The following is a 17,381-nucleotide window of genomic DNA, read 5'->3' on the forward strand; positions in this document are numbered from 1 at the left end:
GTCTGGATTGTGGTTGAAGGTGTTTTGGACCATTCCTCTTTACAAAACATCTCTAGTTCATTCAGGTTTGATGGCTTCTGAGCATGGACAGCTCTCTTTAACTCACACCACAGATTTTCAAAAATATTCAGGTCTGGGGACTGAGATGGCCATTCCAGAACGTTGTACTTGTTCCTCTGCATGAATGCCTTAGTGGATTTTGAGCAGTGTTTCAGGTTGTTGTCTTATTGAAAGATCCAGCCCCGGCACAGCTTCAGCTTTGTCACCGATTTCTGGACATTGATCTCCAGAATCTGCTGATACTGAGTGGAATCCATGTGTCCCTCAACTTTGACAAGATTCCCAGTCCCTGCACTGGCCACACCACCATATTTTACTGTAGGTAGCAGGTGGTTTTTATTTTGGAATGCTGTGTTCTTTTTCCTCCATGCATAACGCCCCTTGTTATGCCCAAATAACTCAATTTTAGTTTCATCAGTCCACAGCACCTTATGCCAGAATGAAGCTGGTTTAGCATACCTCAAGCGGCTCTGTTTGTGCTGTGGGTGGAGAAAAGGCTTCCTCTGCACCACTCTCGCATACAGCAACTCCTTGTGTAAAGTGCGCCGAATGGTTGAACAATGCACGGTGACCCCATCTCCTGCAAGATGATGTTGTAGGCCTTTGGTGCTGATCTGTGGGTTAACTCTGACTGTTCTCACCATTCGTCGCTTCTGTCTATCTGAGATTTTTCTTGGTCTGCCACTTCGAGCCTTAACTTGAACTGAGCCTTTGGTCTTCCATTTTCTCAATATGTTCCTAACTGTGGAAACAGACAGCTTAAAGCTCTGAGAAAGCTTTCTGTATCCTTCCCCTAAACCAGACCTTCCCAAAGTGTGGCCAGAGCCATGGCAGGGGGAGGGCGCGGGATGACAAGGGGGGGAAAAAAACAAAACGCTTGGACACTGCGAGCACGGGGCGCCTACAGAAACGCAAAGCAGGAGATGAAGCATAGCTGAATATGTTTCCAAACCAACTTCATTCTAAGCCAAAGACTAGAAAATATGGTGAAGCATATCTTCCCTTTGGTTTCACCTGCACAAGTGCCGAGGTAGGTCTCCCCTGCAGAATTGGTTTTCCCTTCGTCGGGAGCAGCGCTGGGCTGTTTAAATCACGGTCAAACAGTATCTCACATTCTTGATTTTTAGTTCACAAACACTTCTTGTATTGACTAACTACTCCTGACATTTTGGAGATATACATACTATACTATACTTTATACAGTAAAGTTACAGTGGGATACAAATAATATCAGGCAGATCCTGCCACGATTTGTTCCCTCGGTTCAAATCACGGACAAACAGTATCCCACAGCTGTTTATGTTTTTAAACCTATTTTGCACAGAGAGGCATCTTTTGAAAAATGCATTGATAGCAATGTTGAATATTATTACACAGGAGAAAAAAAAACAACTACACGTAAAATAATCACACCGTGACGCCTCTGCCTTTGTAAATGGAGGGACAGTAACTGCGTGTGTATGTAAGCGTGTAAAACCTGCAGACAGTAAGATTAACAGTATTTTGTCTCTATCTGCCATTCTGCAATTCATCTTCAATCTCCGTTTTCGGTGATTCCCAACGTCGTTTACGTGTGGACGAAACAGCTGCGTTTTCAAAAATACTCGTGTAGGTGCGGATGTAGCGTAAAAGAGTTAGTAGTTTATTTTCTTACTACCTGCAATTTATCGCAGATTACTTGTATTTGCTTAATTGTTTACTAAATGTTTGAGGTGTGAAAGAAACCGCAATGGAGCAAAATATGGGTGTGTGTGGTTGGAGGATGTGTGCGTGTGTGTGCGTGTACTCTTCAGAGAACATTAAAAGAGGAGGGAAACTTACAATTGACCCCCTTAAATACTCTTTCTCATTATTGGATTCACCTGTGTATGTAGGTCAGGGGTCACTGAGCTTACCAAGCCAATTTGAGTTCCAATAAATAGTTCTAAAGGTTTTGGAATCAATAAAATGACAACAGTGCCCAAATTTATGCACCTGCCTGATTTTGTTTAAACAATTATCGCACACTTTCTGTAAATCTAATAAACTTTATCTCACTCCTCAAATATCACTGTGTGTCTCCTATATGATATATTTAACTGACATTTTTTATTGTAACAACCAACGATTTATACAGGGAAATAATGACTATTAACAAGGTTGCCCAAACCTTTGCATCCCACTGTGTACTTATATACTGTATTTCAATGTATATGTCCACATGATTTAATATAAGACATTGCACCAATTTTTATCTACGTTTAAAATATGAAGAAATAAGGCAGGCTCAAGACCTTTGCAAAGTACTGCCTATCATTTCGGTGTAGATGGAAATCATGTGACACTACAGTCACAGGAATGTCATTTAACACCTCTATTTACGAGCACGCATACAGTCACATGGTACTAGCATGCACACTCTAATCCGCATGCTACGAGCTCAATATTCTCTGACGACTACTCGTGCCCACTGGCACCAGTTTTCTTGTAATGTTAACAAGTCTCTGCTGAACAATTAATATGAAATTAATGTGATCATTCCAGTCTAACCAAAGCTGTGGCAAAACACAGTGCTGATAAAAACACCTCTCAAAGGCTCAGGGAAGATACGAGATATGAGCACTATCGTGCCATGTCCCCAAATAGCACAAATGGCTATAGAGCAAGGACCTGATGCCAAGCAACACGATACACTGCTGGAACCAGGTTCTCAATCTGCATGACGCATGAATAGCTGGTGGACCAGATGCGTGTGTCCCAAACAAAACATTACACACTGCCAAAAAGATACATTCTCACAAGCAATTTCACTACATATACTGCTTACTGCTTAAACAAAAACAAACAAACAAAAGAAAATAAAACAAAACAGATAAGGGTGGTAATTTGTCATTCTGACATTGCTGATTGTTTCCTTCAACAATCACTATTTTACAATCTTTTTAATATAACTGTGTTCTGTGTAAAATGGATTTGCCCTAGCTTCTGGCATGATTCAAAACAAGTGGGCAATTTTAACAGAAAAATATTTTTGTTAGCAGTTAATTTAATCTTACTCACAAAAGGATGCTGAAAAATGTATTGGCTTAAATTTCTATACAGTTTGAAAATTGTGTTTGTCCGGTTTCCCTCATAGAATTGTGGCCAAATACATTTCCATATAGTAAACAGGGTAGATTGTTGTTGGTGTATTAAAAAAGACAAATTTAGATTATTTGACTTTAATTTTAACTTTAATTTCTTTATACTTTGTGACCTAGATGTCAAGAAGTAAGACCGAGTATGTGAGGAAATTACTTGTTTTTGCAGTGTAAGCCATGTATGTTTTCTTTCTCACATACATACACACTGATAATGACACAAACAGGCAAGATGAGAGAGGTAGAGGAGGCATTACCCCATGAAGCTCCTTCAAAACGATAACAGGACAGAAACAGGGAGAGGATTATGTAAATTAGCACATTGTACAATATCATAACACACACACACACACACACACACTCTCATACACACCTCTCACACATACATAAAGAGGTCATCTGCTTTTGTAAGGTTAGTGTATGTGTATAGTGTTTGTGGTCAAGGCAAACGTTTTGGCACAGGAACAAATTTTGTGTTTCATACATTTTGCCATTTGTTTCAATGATATAGTGAAAAATAATCGCAATCATTTCATAAGCTTCAAAGAGTTCCTTGGCAAAAAACAAACAAACAATCAAATTCATGCAAAGAGACAGTACTTATAGTTATGACACCTCTTCTTTATAATTTCTCCAGTTTGCTGTGGCATGCTCAATATCAGCTTCTGGACCAAAACCTGAATAAAGGTGACTCAATCCTGCCTTATCAGTGCTCAGAGTTGATCAGTTTGTGAGCTTTTCGATTGTCCAGCCACTTCCAGTGAATAAGAAACAATTTGCTGAAATTATGTGAATCTGTACTTAGTGATAACTAAGTGGCTGAGAGAGCATCAAACTAACATTTTGGATCCATACCTAAGAGAATCTTTAAAAAAACAGGTAAACAAGCAAAACATGAAATGTAAATGATTGTTCTTCACTTAGAAACATGTAAAAATAATTAAATGAAAACTGAACCAGTACAGTATATAAAACACAGTTTTTGCCACTATCAAAACTTGACTGTAGCTATGACTGTATATTTGGCTAACCAAAGGTACGCACTATCATTTAAATTATATGTCATCTCTCAGTGTAGTGTGGTATTTGATGTATATTGCACATAACACACCAGATTCAGGATTAACAATATCTGTAAATGTCTCATTTTATCACAGAAAGACAGAAGCTGTGGAACTTACGAAAAAGCAAATGCCACCAGTGCCCCACTGACCACTATGAAGTCCAGGATGTTCCACAGGTCTCTGAAGTAGGATCCAGGATGAAGCAATAGCCCCAGGTCTACCATCTAAACCAAGAACAGGTAATTTATGTTCTTTTGCTTATTTTGTTTAACTTAAAATTACCTATTAAAATCAACTGTTATAAGGACTTTCTTCTGTTTATACTTTTGCTGATAATGAGTATCCACTATTACAATGGTAATAGTGTATGACAAAAAATAAAAAAATAACAAAAAAATGTTAGAGACAGCAGTGTAATCACTCTCGCTGGCAGAAGAGTAAGACAAAAGTCATGAACTGCAGATTTAAATGAATATTGAAATGCGATTAAATATGGTGTTAAATTTCTCACTGACAGAACACTGTCAGATTGAAATACTGTGGATTATACATATAAGAACCATAACACAGCAGATATACTGAGTGAACTGCACTGGTCACAGTGAGGTACATTCCTGCCTCAGTATCGTATTATAGTATTACTTATTTGGTTTCTGCAAGTAAAAACTGAAATGACTCACCAGTTTGCTTCTGATAAAATATAATGAAAACACATACTAAATACAGTGAACAATAGTGAATTTCAAATGGTATTAGTGTTTACCTTGATCACCATTTCAAAAGTGAAAACACCAGTAAAGGCATAGTCCAGATATTTGAGCACCTGTAAAAAGACTCGATTATTACTGACAAAGACAACAAAGTAGAAAAGAAACTGTAGATACTATTCTGAAATAGTTCTACTTGCGTAATAATCCAGTATATAATAATCTATCATAGATGTATGGCCCCATTTTTAGGCGCCACACACAGACAAAAAATATATATAAATGTATATTAAAAAACCTGACTCAGGCAGAAGAAAAGATAAGAAAATATACTTCTCTCAGTTCTGTATGAGTACAGTGGGTATTGTATGTAGTTTTATTACTGTGTACTCTGTGTCTCACATTGTTGCGGGGTGCATTAGTCCAGACAGGGTCCTCTGCTGCCAGAGCAATACTGCTCATCGCAATGACAACCAGGATGGACATCTCAAAATAACGCAGAGTCACAATATAGTGACACAACCGCCTCACCCTGAGGAAAAAGAGGCCAAGAAAAAAGAAGTAAGTACTTGCTGTTGCTTCACTGTTCTTGTCCCTTCCCACACTCCAGCAGTGTTAAAATGCTATATACAACTGGTGCCTGTCAGCACTCATCTGTACCATGAGATTGGCTTTTAGTAAGACATGCAATATGTTATTTTTTACAGATATGAAATAAAATACCACCCAAGAGCTACACTGGCTAACATTCACAGGATGTTGTGATGGCTCAGTGTGGTAGCACCTTATAACCATATGGAGGGAGGAAGCAGAGCTCAGAACTCACGGATTGGTCTGTCCAAAGATGAACATTGAACTGTAAGGCAGGATGGGTTTAGGCCCACTTGGGCCTAGATCCTCCAGGGTCTTCTCATTTATGGGCACTGTTTCACAATCAATACTGTTCACTGCAAAGAAAGATCATCAGACCGTGATAATGCTCATTAGTGGCACTGAATATCATCATCATCAAGATCACTATTTCTGTCATATAATGTGTTTCTCAGAGCAGCATTGAAAAATGAATACAATGTCTTTCAGCACCAACACGAGCGAGGGAATTATCTTCCACGGCACTGAAGGAACCCTGAAAATGCTGGCTAACGACAAATGTAAATTCTGCAAAAATATATAATTCATGTTGGCAAGAATGTCAATTGCAGGCAAGTAAAATTAACATTGAATCAGTGTGCAACTTTGCTACAACAATGCCGGACTCTAGAGCAGGGCGATATTACCAAAAATATTTATCACGATATACATTTGAAAATTTGCGATAACAATATAATTAACGATATAAGTGACGATATAACTGACACTAGGCAAAATACTTTACAACTCCACAACTTTATGCGTGCAAAAAAAAAAAAAAATCAATTAAAAAAGCAGCTGTTTTTTATGTGCATTAAAGTTATATAAAAATTTAACAGTGCAAATGCAAAATCCTTGCTGACAGTTTAACCAAAAGGCATTTCCAGTGGAAATTGGCCGACATATCCTCAGCATAACCATATATATATTTAAAAAGAGGTTATACACACACAATACGGTAATATTATGTTGAAGCACAGTGCGTATCACTCCGTTCGTAGCTTAGCAAAGTCGTATTAAAACATTTTCCAGCACCGTGTACCACAAATAATCGTTTCGAATTCAGTAAACACAACCAGAATTCATACATAAGGCACATGGGATTATAAGGGGCACTGTCGATTTTCAGAAAACTCAAAGGATTGATTTTAAGTGTGCCATATTTTCCAAAAAACATGGTAATAACGACGGCCCGCTAGCATGCGCTACCAAAAATAGTGCTTTGTTGTGTATCTGACGGACGAAAGCTAAAACAGTGCGACACCACTGAAGTTGCAACATAGAACCAATTCTGTTTCATCCGTTTCATTCACCGATCCGCTTTCGCCCTTCTCATTCTCTGTTGCCGGCACGCTTTTTCTGCCATTTGCGTATGAAAACAAAGGCACTGCGCATGCGGGTTTTACCCATATTCTATCACGATATTTCATTTTCTTATTGTTGCCCGACATTATGACATTGTTGCCCGGTATTACCGTGAACGGTATGGCCCAGCCCTACCGGACTCTGCAGTTTTTTCTGGTCCCCACCCAAACTGGACCATGTGTGAGATATTTGGCATGTTCTCCCAAAATTGCTGACTGTCTAAAACCAATTTGAGCTTTATTGATGACTGGAAAAGTTTCTCTGGAAAAACTGGTCTTAGGAACGATTACATCCATTTCACTTTGGATGTAGCAGCCTGCCCTCCCCCCAAAAAAATCAACAACAACAAAACAAAAAAACAAAAAATAACAAATATCACATAACAAAAAAAAAAAAGACTGTACAGAGTTGGGACCCGGAAGCAGAGTTGCAGAGTTACACACACCTCTCTGCAGCTTCTCTCCTCTTGTTACCACATTTAACAAACCATGTTATCAACTCCATCCCCATAGACACTATCTGCTCACAGGCCACCAAAAACAAACCAAACATCAGCAAAAAATAAATGATTTAAACATTTAAAAAAAATCACAAAAAAGTAACAATATACTATTCAAAACTGCAATGAAAAAAAAACTGTTGTGGATTAACATCAGATATCTCTCTTCTAAGTCCATGTTAGTAAATTAATTAATAATTCATCAACATATTGATTTACTCTGCTTTACATAAACTGGGTTACAGCAGGATGATTATGTTAGTTTAAATGAATTAACATGCCTGACTAATACTAACTGATAGCACAGGCTGGGGTGAGGGAGTGACAGCAATCTCCACTACTCCACCTTAACCATACATCAGAGTTTTAATTAATTTTTAAAGCCTGACACTTAGCCTCGTGCATCCTGACTGGAAAACTCGAAAATCTGTTTTTAGTTGTTGTCTATCTATTGTCCGCCTGGTCCACACTCAGAGTTCATATCTGATTCTATCTGATTTCTATCTGTCTTTCTCCAGCTGATCTTCAGTAATTGCTTCCTACAACTCAAAGATGTCATGCCATTGCGACATATATCTTAATTTTAAATATGATCAACCTATATCTATTAATGGGCTACGTACCAAAGGCCTTTAAGCTGGGAGTAACTCAACCATTACTTAAAAGGCCATCACTTTATCCAGCTAGGGGCCAATTTCCAACCTTCCTTTTAATCTCAAAAAATCTTTAAGTAGTTGTAAAACGGATAACTGATCATCTTTAGAGAAATTGTTTATTTGAAGAGTTTCACTCAGGTTTCAGAATTCATCACAGTACAAAAAAGCATTAGTAGGGGTTATAAATGATCTTCTCATGGCCTCTGGCAGTGGCACGTCTCTGTGCTTGTCCCACTGCTCAGTGCAGAATTCGATACTGTTGACCACAATATTTTGTTACAGAAATTAGAGCATACCATAGAAATTAAAGGCTGCGGTGGTGTCAGTCACATGTAACAGGCTCAGAATTTTTCATTTAAATATATAGTCCTCTTCAAGCATTAAGTTTATTTCTGGAGTTACTCAGGGTTCCATGCCAGGACCAATATGGTTTACATTATGCATGCTTCCCTTAGGGAGTATCATTAGAAAGCATATACACACACTGCTGCTGTGCAATTTTATCTTTCTGTCTTAGGTGCACCAGCGCAAAAATTAGGTGCACCTAAATTTTTCAACCACATCACTTAACAACGCAACTTTAGATGTTCATTTTTTTTAAAAATTGCTGTCCTTACTGACAATATTAATTTGTAAATGATTAACTAACAGTCTTGTCAACACAACGTTCTTTATTTGGAGCACATTTCTACAAGGAAGATAAATTACCGTATTTTTTGGACCATAAGACACACCGGATTATGAACTTTAGTCAACTCATTCTTCTTGCTTCCTCCACTTCTATACCATTGATTCATGAATGTTGAATTCTCTCGCAGCTGCTTTATTCTCATGTTCTACTTAGTGACTGATAAGAGTTTGAAATCCGCTTTGTAAGCATGTCTCTTAACAGGTGCCATTTTTGGGGTGCACAATAAACAGAATATAGTAATATTATGTTGAAGCACAGTACGTATTAATCTGCGACGCTCCTGACTACAGTAGCCGTAATGCTCCAACAACGTAGGATTTTTTTTTGTCGAACCATTGAGAAATTAGGTTGTATTTCCGACCAAATTGGTCGCATTCTAGAGCCCTGTATAGCGTCAAATCAATCATAGAGCACTCCACTCTTGGCCTGCTGCCTTATATGTGGTTTTTAGGTTATTTAAAGATAGAATGGAAGGCAAAGCCTTCAGTTTTTAGGCCCCTCTTCTCTGGAACCAGCTCCTAGTTTGGCTTCGGGTGACAGAAACTCTTTCTACTTTGATGATTAGGCTTAAAACTTTACTTTTTGAAAAAGCTTGTAGTTATTAGATTACCCTAAACCCTCCCTTAGTTATACAGGGAGTGCAGAATTATTAGGCAAATGAGTATTTTGTCCACATCATCCTCTTCATGCATGTTGTCTTACTCCAAGGTGTATAGGCTCGAAAGCCTACTACCAATTAAGCATATTAGGTGATGTGCATCTCTGTAATGAGAAGGGGTGTGGTCTAATGACATCAGCACCCTATATCAGGTGTGCATAATTATTAGGCAACGTCCTTCCCTTTGGCAAAATGGGTCAAAAGAAGGACTTGACAGGCTCAGAAAAGTCAAAAATAGTGAGATATCTTGCAGAGGGATGCAGCAGTCTCAAAATTGCAAAGTTTCTGAAGCGTGATCATCGAACAATCAAGCGTTTCATTCAAAATAGTCAACAGGTTCGCAAGAAGCGTGTGGAAAAACCAAGGCGCAAAATAACTGCCCATGAACTGAGAAAAGTCAAGCGTGCAGCTGCCAAGATGCCACTTGCCACCAGTTTGGCCATATTTCAGAGCTGCAACATCACTGGAGTGCCCAAAAGCACAAGGTGTGCAATACTCAGAGACATGGCCAAGTTAAGAAAGGCTGAAAGACGACCACCACTGAACAAGACACACAAGCTGAAACGTCAAGACTGGGCCAAGAAATATCTCAAGACTGATTTTTCTAAGGTTTTATGGACTGATGAAATGAGAGTGAGTCTTGATGGGCCAGATGGATGGGCCCGTGGCTGGATTGGTAAAGGGCAGAGAGCTCCAGTCCGACTCAGACGCCAGCAAGGTGGAGGTGGAGTACTGGTTTGGGCTGGTATCATCAAAGATGAGCTTGTGGGGCCTTTTCGGCTTGAGGATGGAGTCAAGCTCAACTCCCAGTTCTACTGCCAGTTTCTGGAAGACACCTTCTTCAAGCAGTGGTACAGGAAGAAGTCTGCATCCTTCAAGAAAAACATGATTTTCATGCAGGACAATGCTCCATCACACGCGTCCAAGTACTCCACAGCGTGGCTGGCAAGAAAGGGTATAAAAGAAGAAAAACTAATGACATGGCCTCCTTGTTCACCTGATCTGAACCCCATTGAGAACCTGTGGTCCATCATCAAATGTGAGATTTACAAGGAGGGAAAATAGTACACCTCTCTGAACAGTGTCTGGGAGGCTGTGGTTGCTGCTGCACGCAATGTTGATGGTGAACAGATCAAAACACTGACAGAATCCATGGATGGCAGGCTTTTGAGTGTCCTTACAAAGAAAGGTGGCTATATTGGTCGCTGATTTGTTTTTGTTTTGTTTTTGAATGTCAGAAATGTATACACATATATATATATATATATATATATATATATATATATATATATATATATATATATATACACATATACATATATATATATATATATATATATATATATATATATATATATATATACACATATACATATATATATATATATATATATATATATATATATATATATATATATATATATATATATATACACATATACATATATATATATATATATATACACATATACATATATATATATATATATATATATATACACATATACACATATATATATACACATATACACATATATATATACACATATACATATATATATATATACACATATATATATATATATATATATATATATACACATATATATATATATATATATATATACACATATATATATATATATATATATATATATATATATATATATATATATATATATATATATATATATATATATATATATGTCGGTGGGCAAGAGACGAAAACAGGGCGTTGTTGGAATGCTACTACGCAAGTAACCCCGGCGGAAGGGGCTACATGAATAGGATGAGGGACCTATGGATTCTTCGATACCCAACATCCACAATGACGGCGAAACAACTAGTAGCTCAGTGTTCCAACATTCGAAAGAAGGGACTGCTCTCACAGCTAGAGATTGACGAGGTACAACACAAATGCTACAGCAAGGAGGAGTCAGGACGCCAGGTCAGGGGGGAGATATCATCACCCCCACCCGAGATTGGGTACATAGCCCCAAGTGCGATAGGAGAAGGATCGTTGAGTGCGAGAGGAACTGACCTGAAAAATAGGATCATGGCCAAGCTTGAAACCTGGATCCCGCGTAGCCGGTTACCAAGATTACGTGAAGTTCCCTCAGAAGGTCTGCTAGATGATGTTAATGCAGCACTACGGGCAATACCTACAACCACGATTACCGACACTAACAAGCTGATCTACAATACGGCAACAGTGATCAGTGAGATGCTTGGCTACAAGTTGAACAGCGACAAGGGGCAGTACCCTCCATGGAGAAGGAGGCTAGAGGGCAAGATCAAAGTAGCACGGAGGGAGGTTAGCCAACTAACGGAGTTGCAGAAAGGTGCGACAAATAAGGTGCCTAAGAAATACAGCAAGCTGTCCATACCTGAGGCCTTGGAAACTGCCAAGCAAAGACTCACAGCCTTGGCCAGCCACTTGAGGAGGTACACCAGAGAGATAGAAGGCAGGAGAATAAACCAGCTGTTCTCCACAGAACCAGCAAAGGTGTACTCTCAGTGGCAAGGGAACAATAAGAGAACAGCACCACCAAGGCTGGAGACGGAGCAATACTGGAAGAGCATATGGGAGAAGGATGCAACCCATAACGGCAATGCTCAGTGGCTAGAGGATCTGAGGGCTGACCACAGCGACCTCCCTGAACAGGGTCCAGTAACCATCACAGTGGCAGATATCCAAGAAAGGGTCTCCAGTATGAAGAGTTGGACAGCACCAGGGCCCGACATGGTTCACGCCTACTGGCTGAAGAAGCTGACTGCACTCCACGAGCGTCTGGCAGCACAAATGAACCAGCTGCTAGTTAACGAGAGACACCCGGAATGGCTAACTGAAGGCCGGACGGTCCTGATCCCCAAGGACCCCAAGAAGGGACCGGTCCCCTCCAACTACCGACCAATAACCTGCCTCAGTACTACATGGAAGCTCCTGTCAGGCATCATATCGGCTAAGATGAACAGGCACATGGGTCAATACATGAGCGGGACACAGAAAGGAATTGGCAAGAATACCAGAGGCGCAAAACACCAGCTACTGGTAGACAGAACAATCAGCCGAGACTGCAAGACCAGACTGACCAACCTGTGCACTGCCTGGATTGATTACAAGAAGGCCTATGACTCAATGCCCCACAGCTGGATACTGGAATGCCTAGAATTGTACAAGATCAATGGGACCCTAAGAGCCTTCATCAGGAACTCAATGGGGATGTGGCGTACAACACTAGAGGCCAACTCCAAGCCCATAGCACAAGTCACCATCAAGTGCGGGAGCTACCAAGGAGATGCTCTGTCCCCACTGCTGTTCTGCATAGGCCTGAACCCCCTCAATGAGATCATTAACAAGACTGGCTACGGATACCGACTACGGAACGGAGCAGTTGTCAGCCACCTCCTGTACATGGATGACATCAAGCTGTATGCCAAGAGGGAACGAGACATCGATTCACTGATCCACACTACCAGGCTATACAGCAATGACATTGGAATGTCATTCGGACTGGAGAAGTGTAGTCGGATGGTAACAAAGAGAGGGAAGGTAGTCAGAACTGAGGGGATTGAACTACCAGAAGGCAACATTGCAGACATAGAGGACAGTTACAAGTACTTGGGGATCCCGCAGGCGAATGGGAACCATGAAGAGGCCGCTAGAAAAGCTGCAACCACCAAGTACCTGCAGAGGGTCAGGCAAGTCCTGAGGAGTCAGCTGAATGGTAAGAACAAGATCCGGGCCATCAACACGTACGCCCTGCCCGTGATCAGGTACCCTGCTGGGGTAATAGGCTGGCCAAAGGAGGAGATAGAAGCCACTGACATAAAGACAAGAAAGCTCCTTACCATGCATGGAGGGTTTCACCCCAAATCCAGCACCCTGAGGCTGTACGCTAAGCGGAAGGAAGGGGGCCGGGGACTGGTGAGTGTCAGCACCACAGTCCAGGATGAGACAACGAACATCCAAGAATACATTAGGAAGATGGCCCCAACTGACCGAGTGCTCAGTGAATACCTCAGGCAGCAGAAACCCAAGAAAGAGGAGGGAGACGAGGAACCATCATGGAAGGACAGGCCCCTGCACGGTATGTACCACCGGCAGATAGAGGAGGTGGCTGATATCCAGAAATCCTACCAGTGGCTGGACAAAGCTGGACTGAAAGACAGCACAGAGGCACTAATCATGGCAGCACAAGAACAAGCTCTGAGCACAAGATCCATAGAGGCTGGGGTCTATCACACCAGGCAAGACCCCAGGTGCAGGCTGTGTAAAGATGCCCCAGAGACAATCCAGCACATAACAGCAGGGTGCAAGATGCTAGCAGGCAAGGCATACATGGAACGCCATAACCAAGTGGCCGGCATAGTGTACAGGAACATCTGTGCCGAGTATAACCTGGAAGTCCCGAGGTCAAAATGGGAGATGCCCCCAAGGGTGGTGGAGAATGACCGAGCTAAGATCCTGTGGGACTTCCAGATACAGACGGACAAAATGGTGGTGGCTAACCAACCGGACATAGTGGTGGTAGACAAACAGAAGAAGATGGCCGTAGTGATCGATGTAGCGGTTCCGAATGACAGCAATATCAGGAAGAAGGAACACGAGAAGCTGGAGAAATACCAAGGGCTCAGAGAAGAGCTCGAGAGGATGTGGAGGGTGAAGGTAATATATATATATATATATATATATATATATATATATATGTGTGTATACATAAACACCCAGCACGCCCCTGCGGGCGGTTTATCCTTCAAGCTCGGGTCCTCTACCAGAGGCCTGGGAGCTTGAGGGTCCTGCGCAGTATCTTAGCTGTTCCCAGGACTGCGCTCTTCTGGACAGAGATCTCCGATATATATATATATATATATATATATATATATATATATATATATATATATATATATATATGTCTACGTTTTGAGGTTTAAGAAGGTTTTTACCACAGACCTAGCTCAGCGGAGGGACAGCAGCAATCTCACATGGCTGAAGATCGCTACTGCCCTTGATCCCAGGTTTAAAGACCTTAAATTCCTTTCCAAAGATGAAAGAAGAGAGGTGTGGGCATCAGTACATGACCTTCTGATGTCAGAGACGGATGCACACCAACCATCTGCTCAGACAACAGAGGAACTCTCACCAAAGAAGAGCAAGATGTCCATCTGCTTGCTGGGTTCTCCTAATTCAGATACAGAGGAAGAGGATGATGCTATAGACTGCTGTCTGAATCTGTACAAAGCAGAGCCCAAAATTGACATAGGAGAGTGTCCACTACAGTGGTGGTTAAAGAGAGAAGGAGCACATGCCAGGCTGGCACCTATTGCACGCAAGTACCTGTCAACCCCTGCAACTACAGTGCCTTGTGAGAGATTATTCTCACTCTCAGGTCACATCATTCAAAAGAAGCGTGCTTCTTTGTCATCAGACAATGTAAACAGAATAGTCTGCCTCAGTAACTGGCTGAGTGCAAAGAAGGACTAAGCCAGATCGCTCCTTTGAAGTGAAAAATGTTCAACATTCTGGGTTTTCAGCCGTGTCTTTTTGTGTTTTAAATACTGAGTTTTGTGGACCCTTTATTGTTATAATATTCACTTTAACCTGTAGGCCTGGGTTCGGTCACTGTTGATGGCCTTAAAGGTTTTTTGTAAGTTTTCACTGTGTTAAAGATTGATGAAAACTATTAAAATTCTCTTTGAATTTCAGCATACATTCTTTGTGTTTATTCAGCATTTACTTCATTGTGTTGCATAAATGTCTGTTACAATCTTAAAATATAAAGAATAAAAAAATGTAATTGGAGCCTGGCTATTAATCAAGTAATTGTGATTAATCGCAATTAATGACAGAAAATTGTGAGATTAGTTAGTTAATTTTTTTAAATCTATTGACAGCACTAAAAAATACATCACCTGGATCACCTGTTGAGAAAGAAAAGAGAAAACAAGCAAAAAAAGAGAGCAATATAATAAACAACATCATCGCGATGATCTATGTGAATATAACAGTAAATACTAAATATTGAATATTATTGCAGCACATAGGATTGACAGCGCACAGTGTGCTTTGAGGTAGAGGCCAAAAAGGGTGTAGTTTGTGTCTGTGAGCACCCGTGTGTACACCTGTGAGCATGAGCGCGCTTGTATTTAAAAGGTTCCTTCATGTAATGATCTGCTAGAGGGTGTGGGGGGCCATAGCCCCATCCTCCAGGGCATGAAGCAGGTATGGAGGAGATCCAGGCTCCAGACATCCAGAGGCCCTCAGAGCACAAGAGACCGAGGAAGATCAATGTAGGGGCAACCATGCCACTCTCCTGGAAAGAGCTGAGGAGAGCCCCAGATGAGGAGTCACTCAGCAGCCACGGAGCAGAAGCCAGGGGGGGTTGCAGTGACGGGCTCGTGAGCTCCGCCGGCAGCCAGCTGTGCCAGCGTGGCCGAACCCCAGGCCTAGAGGCTGAGGGTACCCCACCCCCGAAGGGGCCTGAGCGAGCCCCAGGCTCCAGGCCCCAACAAGCAGCCACCAGGAGTGAGCCGGTGCGTGCCTGGACGTCCATCCCCGGACACAAAGAACCACCAATGCGTCTGTCACTGGCAGGGGGAGTGGTGGGGGAAGATAGGCCTCTATACCTTGGAGGGCTTGAGATGTCCCTGAGCTTCTGTATGTTATTGTAGGATCTATCCCCCTACAATATAAAACTCCTTGAGGTAACACTTGTTGTGATTTGGCTCTATATAAATAAAAGCAAACTGAATTTAAAGTTGAGTTTCTTTTTCTCGTGTATGATACCAAGTGTACTGCGTATCACACTATTTTAGAGTTCTTCACTAAAACAAAAAGAAATCAGCTAAATACCCACGTTAATTTATTTGTTCACATTTCAGATTTCTTTTCATTTCATTTTCTGGCTTATTTCTTGTCTCTTTAACACTCAAAATCAGTGACAAGAGTTAAGAAAGAATATGTAGCTAATATCCTTCAACTGTGAAAACTAAACCATTTCATTGTGGGCTCCTCCTGTGCAACAAAACTACTTCCAAGAGAGCTTCAAGCCATAAAGAGCCAGAGCTAATATTAATTTCAAAGACACAACCCCTGGAAGAGCTACATCTGACAGGGACTTTTGTTTAGTTTCCTGGGGATGTTGTGGTATTTTTAAAATCAGATTTAAAAGCCCACAAAGAACCATACAAAATTAGCATTGGTAACAACTGAACTAAACTTAATCATATACAGTGGCTTGCAAAAGTATTCGGCCCCCTTGAACTTTTCCACATTTTGTCACATTACAGCCACAAACATGAATCAATTTTATTGGAATTCCACGTGAAAGACCAATACAAAGCTGTGTACACATGAGAAGTGGAACGAAAATCATACATGATTCCAAACATTTTTTACAAGTAAATAACTGAAAAGTGAGGTGTTTGTAATTATTCAGCCCCCTTTGGTCTGAGTGCAGTCAGTTGCCCATAGACAGCTGCTCTGTGACAGCCTCAGAGGTTGTCTAAGAGAATATTGGGAGCAACAACACCATGAAGTCCAAAGAACACACCAGACAGGTCAGGGATAAAATTATTGAGAAATTGAAAGCAGGCTTAGGCTACAAAAAGATTTCCTAAGGCTTGAACATCCCATGGAGCACTTTTCAAGCGATCATTCAGAAATGGAAGGAGTATGGCACAACTGTAAGCCTACCAAGACAAGGCCGTCCACCTAAACTCACAGGACGAACAAGGAGAGCACTGATCAAAAATGCAGCTAAGAGGCCCATGGTGACTCTGGACGAGCTGCAGAGATCTACAGCTCAGATGGGGGAATCTGTCCATAGGACAACTATTAGTCATGCACTGCACAAAGTTGGCCTTTATGGAAGAGGGGCAAGAAGAAAGCCGTTGTTAACAGAAAACCATAAGAAGTCCTGTTTGCAGTTT

General features: G+C 41.0%; 1 protein-coding gene across 1 annotated transcript in view; it reads right to left on the reverse strand.

Annotated features, from left to right (window-relative positions):
* The window catches only part of cacna1ba (calcium channel, voltage-dependent, N type, alpha 1B subunit, a), a 315,954-nt gene that overhangs the window by 132,838 nt on the left and 165,735 nt on the right, over positions 1–17,381 (reverse strand). Inside the window, exons 23-26 of the mRNA XM_076890695.1 lie at positions 5,777–5,897; positions 5,353–5,482; positions 5,007–5,066; positions 4,361–4,467 (exon numbers count right to left, since the gene is read on the reverse strand). Of these exons, the coding sequence (XP_076746810.1) occupies positions 4,361–4,467; positions 5,007–5,066; positions 5,353–5,482; positions 5,777–5,897 (418 nt within the window). The remainder of the gene's footprint in view (positions 1–4,360; positions 4,468–5,006; positions 5,067–5,352; positions 5,483–5,776; positions 5,898–17,381) is intronic.

Source organism: Maylandia zebra, linkage group LG12, assembly GCF_041146795.1.
Source record: "Maylandia zebra isolate NMK-2024a linkage group LG12, Mzebra_GT3a, whole genome shotgun sequence".
Lineage (NCBI taxonomy): Eukaryota > Metazoa > Chordata > Actinopteri > Cichliformes > Cichlidae > Maylandia > Maylandia zebra.